This window comes from Ornithorhynchus anatinus, chromosome 1 (assembly GCF_004115215.2).
Source record: "Ornithorhynchus anatinus isolate Pmale09 chromosome 1, mOrnAna1.pri.v4, whole genome shotgun sequence".
NCBI classification, from domain to species: Eukaryota; Metazoa; Chordata; class Mammalia; order Monotremata; family Ornithorhynchidae; genus Ornithorhynchus; species Ornithorhynchus anatinus.
Genome location: NC_041728.1, coordinates 148,379,031 through 148,391,582, shown reverse-complemented (window position 1 = coordinate 148,391,582; position 12,552 = coordinate 148,379,031). Strand labels below are relative to the sequence as shown.

Below are 12,552 nucleotides of genomic sequence, written 5' to 3'. Positions count from 1 at the left end.
GGGAAGATAAGGAGTTTTGCTTTTTGACATGCCAAGTTTGAAGTAATAATAATAATAATGATGGTATTTGTTAAGTGCTTACTATGTGCAAATCACTGTTCTAAGTGCTGGGAGGATTCAAGGTGATCAGGTTGTGCCTTCTCTGAGGCACAGAGAAGTTAAGTGACTTGCCCGTAGTCACTCAGCTGACAAGCGGTGGAGCCGGCATTAGAACTCATGACCTCCGACTCCCAAGCCCGGGCTCTTTCCCCCGAGCCACGCTGCTTCGCTACAGCAGTGACAGCAGGACATGCATGTAGAGATGTCTCGAAGGCAGTGGGAAATGCAAGACTGCAGAGAGGGAGAGAGATCAGGGCTGGAAATGTAGCTTTGGAAATCATCTGCATAGTGGTGGTAATGGAAGCCATGGGAGAGAATGAGTTCTCCAAGGAGGTTGGTGTAGACAGAGAATTAGAAGGGGACCCAGAACAACGTACACTGAGGGACACCCACAGTTAGGGGTTGGGAGGCAGAGGAGGAGCCCATGTAAGAGAAGCAGCATGGTCTATTGGATAGAGCACAGGCCTAAGGAGTCAGTAGGCCATGGGTTCTAATTCTGACTCTGCCACTTGTCTTGGGCAAGTCACTTCGCTTCTCTATGCCTCAGTTACCTCATCTATAAAATGGGGATTAAGACTGTGAGCCAGATGTGAGACAGGGACTACGTCTAACCCGTTTTGCTTGTATTCCCCCTCAGCGCTTCTTATTATTATAGTATGCGTTAATAGCGTTGGTATCTGTTAAGCGCTTACTATGTGCCGAGCAACGTTCTAAATGCTGGGGTAGATACAGGGTCATCAGATTGTCCCACGTGAGGCTCACAGTCTTCATCCCCATTTTACAGATGAGGGAACTGAGGCACAGAGAAGTTAAGTGACTTGCCCACAGTCAGCTGACAAGTGGCAGAGCCGGGATTCGAACTCATGACCTCTCACTCCCAAGCCCGGACTCTTTCCACTGAGCCACGCTGCTTCTCTATATAAGCACTTACTATGTGCCAAACACTTGTTAAGCCAAACTATGTGCCAAACACTCGTTAAGCACTTATTATGTGCCAAACACTGTTCTAAGCACTGGCTAGATACAGAGTAAATCAGGTTGGACACAGTCCCTTTCCCACATGAGGCTCACACTCTTAGTACAGTGTTTGCTGTATAGTAAGTGCTTAGCAAATACCACATTTATTATTGTTACTATTATTATTAATAAGAGAATGAGAATGAGTGGCCAGAGGGGAGGAGAACCAGGAGAGGACAATGTGAGTGAAGCCGAGGTCGGATGTTTCCAGAAGGGGGTGGTTGACGGTGTCGAAGGCTGCTGTGAAAGGTCGAGGAGGATTAGGATGGAGTAGGGGGCCGTTGGATTTGGTAAGAAGGAGATGATTTGTGACCTCTGAGAGGGTGCTTTCTGTGGAATGAAGGGGACGGAAGCCTGAGTGGAGGGAGTCGAGAGAATCGGAGGAGAGGAACTTGAGGCAGTAGGTGTAGACAACTCATTCAAGGAATTTGGTGAGGAATGGTAGGAGGGATGGGGCGTTGACTGGAGGGAGCAGTGGGATCAAGGAGGGGGGTTTTTTTAGGATGGGGAGACATGGGTACGTTGGAAAGCAGTGGGGAAGAAGCCATTGGAGAGTGAACAGTTGAAGATGGCGGTTAGGGAGGGAATGTGGGCAAGGAATGTGTCTCTGTTGTATTATACTCTCCCAAGCTCTTAATACAGTGCTCTGCACACAATAAGAACTCAATAAATAGCATTGAATGATTAACTCAGCCCCTGCCTACCCCCTGTCCTGCAGAGAATAAGGCTTCCAGTGCAGAGTACCCTGAGGTGCTGGGGTTGGCTGGTCTAGTCAGGGATAGACGCTGGAGCCCCAGTTTTCAGGGGAAACTGAGCCCTGCGTGACTCAATGCCTGCTCATCTCTGATCTCCCAGATAAGGAGGTCCCCGCAGGGCTGGGAGGCTGCAGCTGCAGGTTTCCCAGGGTTCAGAAAGCCAGACGGGCTCCGCTTTGCTGCTTCGTCCTCCTGCTCAGCTGTCAAGGGGCCTGCTGGGAGCCCTGATGGTCTGGGCCTAGGCAGTCTGTGGCTCAGTGGATAGAACTCGGGTCTGGGAGTCAGAAGACCATTTGTCTCCTGCGTGGCCTTAGGCAAGACACTTCACTTCTCTGAGCCTAAATTACCTCAGCTGAAAAATGGAGATTAAGACTATGAGCCCCATGTGGGATAGGAACTGTGTCCATCCTGATTAACCTGCATCTACCCCAACGCTTAGAATGGTGCGTGGCACATAGTAAGCACTTAAGTATCAAAATAATAATAATGGACAACTATATAGTCCTTTCTCTGCAATTCTGTCTGATGGCCTTTCCTACTGCAGCCTAGGCAGGACCCTTGCCTCCTCTAGCGTCAGCTTGCTCACTGTGCCCCGATCTCATCCATCTCCCCTCCGGCCCCTTTCCCACATCCTCCTTCCAGTCCAGAACTCCCTTCTCCTCCATGTACGCCAGGCCACCACTCCTCCAAGAAGCCTCCCTCAATTAAACCCTCCTTTCTCCTGTTCCCTCTCTCCCTTCTACATTGTCTCTGCACTTAGATCTCTATCCTTTGGACATTTGGTATTTGCCCCTCCCTCAGCCCCACAGCATTTATTAACATATCTATAACTTACCTCCCCCTCTAAACTATAAGCTCACTATGGACAGGGTAAGTGTCTACCGACTCTGTAGTATCGTACTCTCCCAAGTGCTTAGTACACTGCTCGATTTGTTGCTGAATTTTACTTTCCAAGCACTTAGTACAGTGATCTGCACACAGTGCTTAATAAATATGATTGAATGAATGTATGAATGCCCTGCACATAGTAAGCACTCAATAAATGATTGATTGATTTTCATGATAGACACTCGTTCAGAGTTTCATCTCATAAATATAGTTTCTCAAACATGTAATGGCTGATTGTATAAATCAAGATGCAGAACAGAAGGAAGGAGAATGTTGAAGAAAGATACTTCTACTGCTATTTTGATATAATGGCTATTTTGTTATATGATCACAGCAGTGATGTGGGATTTGACAGCAAACAAGAAGTATCTTCTCCACTTTTACTTTGGGTTTAAAATGGTGCTAAAATACTTTGGCATTTGCTAGTATATGCTGCCCGAACAAGGCTGAGTCATTCTGTTCTTCAAACAGAAGCTTCCTCAGAATTATAACACAATGCATGCCATTCCACTAGTTTGGAACTCCCTCCCCTCCCTAATCACTTTACCACTCCCCTCCTCCATGAAATAGTCCCATGTGAAGCAGCATGGCCTTGTGGAAAGAGCACGGCCTGGGAACCAGAGGACTTGGGTTCTAATTCTGGCTGTGCCACCGGTCTGCTGTGTGACCTTGGGCAATTCACTTAACTTCTCTGGGTCTCATTTACCTCATCTGGAAAAAGGGGGTTAAGAGTGTGAGCCCCATGCAGGACAGGGACTGTGTCCAACCTGATTAGCTTGTACCTACCCCAGGGCTTAGTACAGTTCCTGGCACATAGTAAATGCTTAAAACATAGTTTACAAAAAAAAAAACAGACTTCTATCACTCGGGTCACCTCAGCAATTTCTCCCTTCTTTCTCTGAGTATTGACCTTGTGCATATATTTGTTGATATATTCATTCAATAGTATTTATTGAGAGCTTACTATGTGCAGAGCACTGTACTAAGCGCTTGGAATGGACAATTCGGCAACAGAATTGTTCACTCATTCAGGCATGCAATCGGTATTTATTGGAAAGGGAGGTTTATTCAGAAAATCCCACCCCCAGCTCGCTCAGCTTTGATATATGGCTGATTTGGGATCTTTGGGAATGCAGTGAGGCTTGATTCCTGAAGATAGTGGGACTTGTGTGAGCTGGATGAGCTGAGTAGTTGAAGTTTTGGAATGTAAACCTCAGAGTATTTTTTACTTCCTCTCCCATGCAAGTCCAAATGTCAATCAGTTCTAGACTACCTGTCACCCAGGCTACTCATTTAACTTGGTTTACTCACTCTTCCCTTCCTCCTCCCTGGCTTCCCTGTGTCCTTTAGACCTGTAAACCCAAACCCACCCACCCCTGACACTTAGTCCTCTCTCCACTCCCCTCTTGGGCCATTAACCATCCCTTGAATATCAGAAAAAAGGAATTTGCCAGACTGTAGTCACTCTGTCCCCTTCCGATCTCACAGTCCCTTAGAGCACCCTGCCTAATAACTATAATAATAATTGTGGTATTTGTTAAGTGCTTCCTATATGCCAGGCACTGTACTAAGCACTGGGTGGATACAAACAAATCAGGTGGGACAGAGTCCCTGTCCTACAAGGGGCTCGCAGTCTTAATCCCCATTTGACAGATGAGGTAACTGAGGCCCAGAGAAGTAAAGTGACTTGCCCAGGGCCACACAGCAGGCAAGCGGCAAAGCCAGGATTAGAACCCAGGTCCGTCTGACTTCCAGGCCCCACTTCTTTCCATGCCCATTCTCCCTGCCTTAGGAGTGGTGGGGGTGGGACTGGAGTGGGGGAGGTGTGAGGAAGGGCAGTTTGTCCTCTCCCAGGGGTCCCTCTGCCCAGTCCTGCCCTTGTTTTCCTATGGCTTTGGGGAGTCCTGGGGGGCAAAAGGGATGGAGGTACTCACTATCTTGATCTCATCTATTTTACTGCCAACCACTCCTCCTGTCCTCCCTCTGACCTGGAACTCCCTACCCATTCATTTCTGGTAGACTACCACTCTTTCCCCCTTCAAACCCCACTAAAACTATATTTCCTCCAAAACATCTTCCCTGACTAATCCCTCATTCCCCGTACCTGCCCTCCCCTCTGCATTGCCTATGCACCGGGGTACACCTTAAGTACTCTGCGACTCACCCCAGACCCTCTGCATATATGTACCTCTCTGTATACTCTATTTCCTCTGCTTGCTGGGTGATGCTGGGCAAGTCACTTAACTACTCCGTGCCTCAGTTTCCTCAACTGTAAAATGGGGAGTAAATACCTGTTCCTCCCTCCTTTAATTCATTTATTCAGTCGTATTTTTTAAGCGCTTACCGTGCTCAGAGCACTGTATTAAACGCTTGGGAAAATACAAAACACTAATAAAGTATGACAGTCCCTGCCCACAATGAGCTCACAGTCTAAAGGTGGGGGGGGACAGACATCAATACAAATAAAAAGATATCAATACAAATAAATAAAATTACAGATATATACATAGGTGCTATGGGGCTGGGAGGCGGGGAAGAAAGCGAAAGGAGCAAGTCAGGGCAATGCAGAAGGGAGCGGGAGATGAAGAAAAGTGGGGCTTAGTCTGGGCAGGCCTCTTGGAGGAGATGTGCTTTCAGTAAGACTTTGAAATGGGGGGGCGGAGAGTCATTGTCTGGCGGATTTGAGGAGGGAGGGCGTTCCAGGCCAGAGGTAGGATGTGGGCCAGGGGTTGGCGGTGAGACAGGCGAGATGGAGGCAGAGTGAGAAGGTTAGCACCAGAAGAGCCAAGTGTGTGGGCTGGGTTGTAGAAGGAGAGAAGTGAGGTGAGGTAGGAGGAGTTAAAGCCAATGGTGAGGAGATTTTGTTTGATAAATCTCCCTTTTTAGACTGTAAGCTTCCTGTGAACAAGGTATGTATTTACCAACTCAGTGGAAGCATCGTGGCCTAGTAGAAGGAGCATAGGCTGGGAGTCAGAGGACTTGTTGTGTGACTTTGGGCAAGTCACTTAACTTCTCTGCACCTCAGTTTCCTCAACTGTAAAATAGGGATTAAACACTCATTTTCCCTCCTATTTAGACTGAGAGGCTCATGTGAGACAGGAACTGTATCCCCCCGATCAGCTTGTACTACCCCAGCACTTAGAACAGTGCTTGACATATAGTAAACGCTTAACAAATACATAATAAATAGCACTGGGGTAGATACAAGATAATCAGGCCAAACACAGTCCCTCTCCGATATGGGTTCAACTGAATTCTCTTTGAATAATTTAATTATAATTCATCTCTGGCAATCTTCTTAACAAGTGATTGGAGGACGCCCTTGTAGCATCCCTCTGCTCATCTCACTATCTCCGCATATCTCTTCCTGATGTTATTTACAGTGCAGGTGTGCAGGTCTAAGTTTTTGTTAAAAGATCTAAAACCAAATCTTCAAAGAAATTCAGTTAGGCACCTGCATACAAGGGTGTTTCTCTGTCATAACTCCAGCGGAGCTAAGGTCAAAGGAAGAGTTTGCAATTTAAGGCAGAGAAGTTCTGGGTGAATTTTTTAGATCTTTCTTAAGTGACCTTATGTGTTCCTTGGTTCTTTGAAATCATGGAGATTTCCTGGACCCTTGCTGTAGTCACTCAATTTTCCTTTTAGCAAATATTTGGGAGGTCTGTTACGTCAAGAAACTCCACGCTTTTCTAACACCCCCAATCCCTTCGGGCCTTTTATGCTCTTCCTTTTATGCATATGAACTTTTAAAAAAAAGGATACAGAGAGAAACTTGATCCCTTTTTAAATAGTATTCATTAAGCACTTACCCAGTGTCAAACACTGTTCTAAGCGCTGGGGTAGGTACAAGTTAATTAGGTCGGACACAGTCCCTGTCCCGCATAGGGCTCAGTCTAAGCAGAAGGGAGGAACAGGTATTGAATCCCCATTTTACAGTTGAGGAAACTGAGGCACAGAGAAGTTAAGTGACTTGCCCAGCGTCACCCAGCAAGCAGTTGGCAGAGCAGGGATGAGAACCCAGGTCATCTGACTCCCAGGCCCGCTCTCTTCCTACTGGGGCCAGGGAGGGCTCAGTCTAACCTAACAAATGCTCAGACTCCTTTAATCTCTACTATATCACAATTTAGGAATCTATATTGTCTGTAGGTATTACAGAGCAATTTATACTTGAGTATTTCAATGTAAGTTTCTCTTTGTCTTTTCAGTTACTAATAAGAGAATATCGGATACCCCCTATACTCCCAAGACCATCACTGAAACGGATTTATCAAAAAAGAAAAATATCAAGAAACCCAAAGGTGGAATAAAGGTAAGCACACCTATTTGTTCCCGATATACAACTTGGTTGGATGAAAGAGAATTTAATATTATATATAGTACAATATATTATTGTATATATTGTATATTATAAAACATAACACAATTCAACATAGTTTTAAATTCTACTGTGTCATATATGCATTTAATTTCAATCATACTGACAGCTGCTGGCACCAAAATGGATAAGGGTGGTTTACGGATGGCAAGGAAATCGCCTCCCAAATCCCCGCTGCCTCAATCCCCTCACCCCACCCCAGTCTGGGGAAAAGCAGTCAAATATTGATATTAATGTCTGTCTCCCACTCTAGACTGTAAACTTGTTGTGGGCATAGAATATGTCTGCTAATTCTGTCATACTCTCCTAAACTCTTAATTCAGTGCCCTAAACAGAGTAAATGCTCAATAAATATGATTGATGTAATGAGTGTTTCAGGTGAATGAAGAGCTGGGGTGTAATAGTAGAAGAGAGTGGATTAGTTTTGGGGGAGAGAGCTAACGGAGTGACAAGGTCAGCGGAGTCTTTTGCTATTGAGTAGTTTCCAACCCATAGCGACTCCATGGACACATCTCTCCCGCAACATCCCATCTGCAACCATTCTGGTAGTGTATCCGTGAAGTCTTCTTGGTAAAAAATATGGTTCCAGCTAATCAGGTTGGACACCATCAGTGGTATTTATTGAGCATTTACTATATGCAGAGCACTGAACTAGGTGCTTGGGAGAGAACCACAGAATTCTCAGGCACGTTCCCTGCTCGTCATGAGCTTCCAGCCTAGAAGGGGAGACAGGCATTGATATGAGTAATTTTACAGATGAGGTAACTGAAACACAGAGAAGTTAAGGGACCTTCCCAAGAACACACAGCAGACGAGTGGTGGAGCCAGGATAAGACCCCAGGTCCTCTGACTGTAGCCCTGTGACTTGCCCAAGATCACACACCAGGCTAATGGCAGAACTGGCTCGGTGGAAAGAGCACGGGCCTTGGAGTCAGAGGTCATGAGTTCGAATCCCAGCTCTGCCACTTGTCAGCTGTGTGACTGTGGGCGAGTCACTTAACTTCTCGGTGCCTCAGTTACCTCATCTGCAAAATGGGGATTAAGACTGTGAGCCCCACGTGGGACAACCTGATTCCCCCGTGTCTACCCCAGCGCTTAGAACAGTGCTCTGCACGTAGTAAGCGCTTAACAAATACCAACATTATTATTATTACTGTTATTCACTGGGAATGTGTCTCCCAAGTCTGTCGTACTATATTCTCCCAGATGCTTAGTAGAGTGCTCTGCACCCAGGAAGCCTCAATAAATAAATTTGAAAGATGACATTGAAGGAGATCTCTCAGATCTGATGCTTTTTCGGTGGGTGCAGGTAGCAGGGTTTCGAAATGCACGAGCCAGTGCCGTTTGAGATGCCCAGGGAGGCCCCGGACCAAACTAGCCGTTGCGGACGATCGGGACCCTCTGTGAAAGATGGTGGCTCCACGACGAACCGTAAGAGTTGGCCTCCAAAGAGAGAGAGGAAATAAGGGCCTGTTGACCTGACAGTAGGCGCCTTATGAAGCTAACTTGGCACTGTGTGCTTAGCTGGAATGGAGAGCAGCCAGGCTTCAAAAACTCAGCACGCTGACCAGGTTGTTTTCCAGTAGGTTGACGAATGCAAGAACTAGCTCCAATCCCGCGTCACCTGCTCGCCACTTCCTTGTTTGTCATCCTGCCCGCTCTGCTTAGAACCCTGCAGTGTAGTTCTCCTGTGCTGCTTTTTCAATGAAATGAGTCACTGCTTGTTTGGAACGGGAAGCTCTATTTGTAGTCCTTTTAAAAAAGATTCTTAAAGGAAAAGGCTTCAAGCTTACTGCTGCCGTGTCTACTTGAGAATCTCCAGGAAATGTTTCTAAAAGCAGATTTTTGATCAGAAAGTAATTGCCCATTTTCTTTCATAGGCTGATTGTGGCAGAAATGTGCTTTCCAACTCTGTTATATTGTACTCTCCCCAGCGCTTAGTACAATGTTCAGTAAAGACGATTGATTGATTCTATTTATTAGGGTCAACTAACGTGTAAGATATTGTTGGGTCTGTTAAACATCTGTTAAACATCTTAATAACATCTAAGTGTTCCATCACTAATCGTTTTATTAAATTAAAATTCATTAATTACAAAACTTTTTAATGCAATTACTACGACCCAGCCTGCATACTGAGCCCATCATAGGGATTGTCTCTATCTGTTGCTGAATTGTAATTCCAAGCGCTTAGTCCAGTGCTCTGCACATAGTAGGCGCTCAGTAAATACTATTGAATGAATGAATTCATTCTTCTACCATCAACCTATTTCCTATATCTCAATCTCACCTCTCTTGCCATTAACCACCCCCCCGCCCCCATATAAAACTCCTTCCCCCTTCCTATCAATCAATCAAGAAGCAGTGTGGCTTAGTGGAAAGAGCACGGGCTTGGGAGTCAGAGGACATGGGTTCTAATTCCAGCTTCGCCACTTGTCTGCTGTGTGACCTTGGGCAAGCCACTTAACTTCTCTGAACCTCAGTGACCTCATCTGTAAAATGGGGACTAAGACTGTGAGCCCCCATGAGGGGCAACCTGATTACCCTGTATCTACCGCAGCGCTTAGGACAATGCCAAGGCGCTTAACAAATACCATAATTATTATTATTTACTGAAGGCTTATTGTGGGCAGAGCACTGTACTAAGCACTTGGGAGAGTACAGTATAACAGACCATCATTCTCCCCATATTCAGTGCCCTACTAAAGTCACATCTCCTGCAAGAAGCCTTCGCTGACAACCTGTCATCTCCAGACCATATTATGTCTTCTTTCTGCATCACCTCATGTCTGCTGTGTGGCCTTAGGAAAGTCACTTAACTTCTCTGTGCCTCAGTTACCTCATCTGTAAAATGGGGATCAAGATTGTGAGCCCCACGAGGGACAGAGACTGTATCCAACCTGATTACCTTGAATCCACCCCAGCGCTTAGAACAGTGTTTGGCACATAGTAAACGCTTAGCAAATACCAGGGTTATTATTATTTTAATGCCTGTCTCTCCCATTATGCTATTTCACAAAAGTATTAAATCAAAATGCTTCATTCAAAGCTTGTTTTTAAAATGGATTGATATTAGCTTCATTTGATAAAAACTATTTCAGTTTTTCCAATATTTCATAGTGTTATTTAGGGATTGATTTGAGTTTATGTACCAAGACTAAGAGTGCCATAAACATTAACATGAAACTATGGGCCAGTCCTGTTCTAGATTCAGAATTGTTCCCAGTTGAGGGAAAATGTTCTAGATTTTTAAAAATAAAAAAATAATATGGCATCAGTCAGGATCAACTGCATGAAAGTGAACATTCAATCAATCAATTAATTGTATTTAATGTGTGCTTACTGTGTGCAGAACACGGTATTAAGCGCTTGGGAGAGTACAACGGACTTGTTAGACATGTTCCCTGTCCAAGATGAGCTTACTGTATAGAGGTCTAATGGTGCTTATCAATAAATATGATTCCAATGAATGAATGCTCTATCCAGTAGGCCACACTGCTTCTCTAGGCTGCATAGTCTCCCAAGTTCACAACAATGCTCTTCAGCTAGTAAGCACTTGATAAATACCACTCTTTGAATTTGTGGAGCCAAGGTATTTTTGCCATGAGATTATGTCCAAATTGACTTCAGGGTTTACTAATTACTAGAGAAGCAGCGTGGCTCGGTGGGAAGAGCCCAGGCTTGGGAGTCCGAGGTCATGGGTTCGAATCCAGGCTCTGCCACTTGTCAGCTGTGTGACTGTGGGCAAGTCACTTAACTTCTCTAGGCCTCAGTTACCTCATCTGTGAAATGGGGGTTAACTGTGAGCCTCACATGGGACAACCTGATTACCCTGTACCTACCACAGGGCTCAGAACAGTGCTCTGCACATAGTAAGCACTTAACAAATACCAACATTATTATTGACAGTTAAACCTTTCAAGTCACAAATTTGCCCTTGTGGTTCCAGACATTCAATATGGGTGGGATCATAGAGCCCTGAGAGCCTCTCACCTGTGAAAGGGACAAATAACCAACTAAAATGGTTATAAATCACATTGCAAAGCATAAGATGATAAAATTATTAAAATAAAATATTTTACCTTCAAGCCATTTGAAGAATCCTCTTGCCCTTCACATAAAGTGTTTGGAGTGTCATTCACTTCTATGATGAGGAGGTCACTCTCTTAACAAAATGGGTGTTACAGTGCCCTCAGTGTGGTTGTCAGAGTGTGCATGCATGTAACCATTTCTTCAGAAATAGTATCACATTCTCTCCAGATAGACGAATTCTCCAATCCTTCCTAATCGCATCCGATTTTTATCAGAGCTTTTAAAACAGGCAAGACAGGTTAAGCGTTTTGGTCTTGGATCTAAGAATTATAATAATTGTGGTATTTGTTAAGCACTTACTATATGGCAAGTATTGTACTAAGTGCTGGTACGGATACAGGCCCCACATGAAGCTCACAGTCTAAGCGGGAAGGAGAACAGATATTAAATTCCCATTTTGCAGATGAGGGAACTGAGGCACAGAGAAGTTATAGCTGATTTTCCTTGTTCTTTCAACACCACGTTAATCTACCGCCTTGTTTCAGTGGTCCTAGTAAACAAACAGATTTAGGGAAAGATTCTTCCAATTAAAGTATTTGTAGCTTAATATTGCACAGGATCAGCTAGAAAGAACACCTTTAAAATGTGATAAGAAGACATGAACTAGAATGGTATGCTGGTTTGTGAAGTACCACTTAATCATTTAAAGTGTCAGAAAGCCATTACACATGGTTTCCTCCATTAGGTGAAGAAGCTGGGTATTCCCAGCAAACATGCCTACTGGAAAGCACAGCATTCTAGGGCAAGGAAACTTCAGTTTTGCTGCTGGCCTGCTCTGTAACACTGGAAAAAAATGACTTTCACCTCTCTATGCCTTTGTTCCTCACCTGGAAAAGGTGCCTCTCTCTCTACCTCACGTGGATATTAGAAGGATAAAGGAAGATAATTCAAGGGAAAGGTCTTTGGAAAAATTCGCTACTATACAAAAGCAAGGTAGCATTATTCAAATCTGCAAAAGATGAAGGCTGCAGTAAGCAGTAGACCCTCAAGGACGGTAAAGCAGCCAAGAAAAGTAGAGAAGCGTGGGAGCACAAACAGTGAGCCCCATGTGGGACAGGGACTGTAACTGACCTGATTCATTTATATTTACCATAGTGCTTACAACAGTGCCTGACATTCATTCATTCATTCAATCGTATTTATTGAGCGCTTACTGTGTGTAGAGCACTGTACTAAGTGCTTGGAATGTACAATTCAGCAACAGATACAGGCCCTGCCCAACAACGGGTTCACAATGTAAAATGCTTTAAGCTATTAAAGACACTACTAGTACACTCTAATTAAACATATATGTGTGTGGGTATATATTTGGAGCTGAAAAGCCCA

The 12,552-nt window shown here is 44.7% G+C and overlaps 1 protein-coding gene across 9 annotated transcripts in view; it reads left to right on the top strand.

Annotated features, from left to right (window-relative positions):
* MCF2L2 (MCF.2 cell line derived transforming sequence-like 2) overlaps nt 1–12,552 on the top strand; it is a 482,616-nt gene that overhangs the window by 264,974 nt on the left and 205,090 nt on the right. For all 9 annotated transcript variants that reach the window (XM_029058027.2, XM_029058038.1, XM_029058021.2 and 6 more), the window contains one exon: nt 6,965–7,068. In XM_029058027.2, coding sequence (XP_028913860.1) covers nt 6,965–7,068 — 104 coding nt within the window. The remainder of the gene's footprint in view (nt 1–6,964; nt 7,069–12,552) is intronic.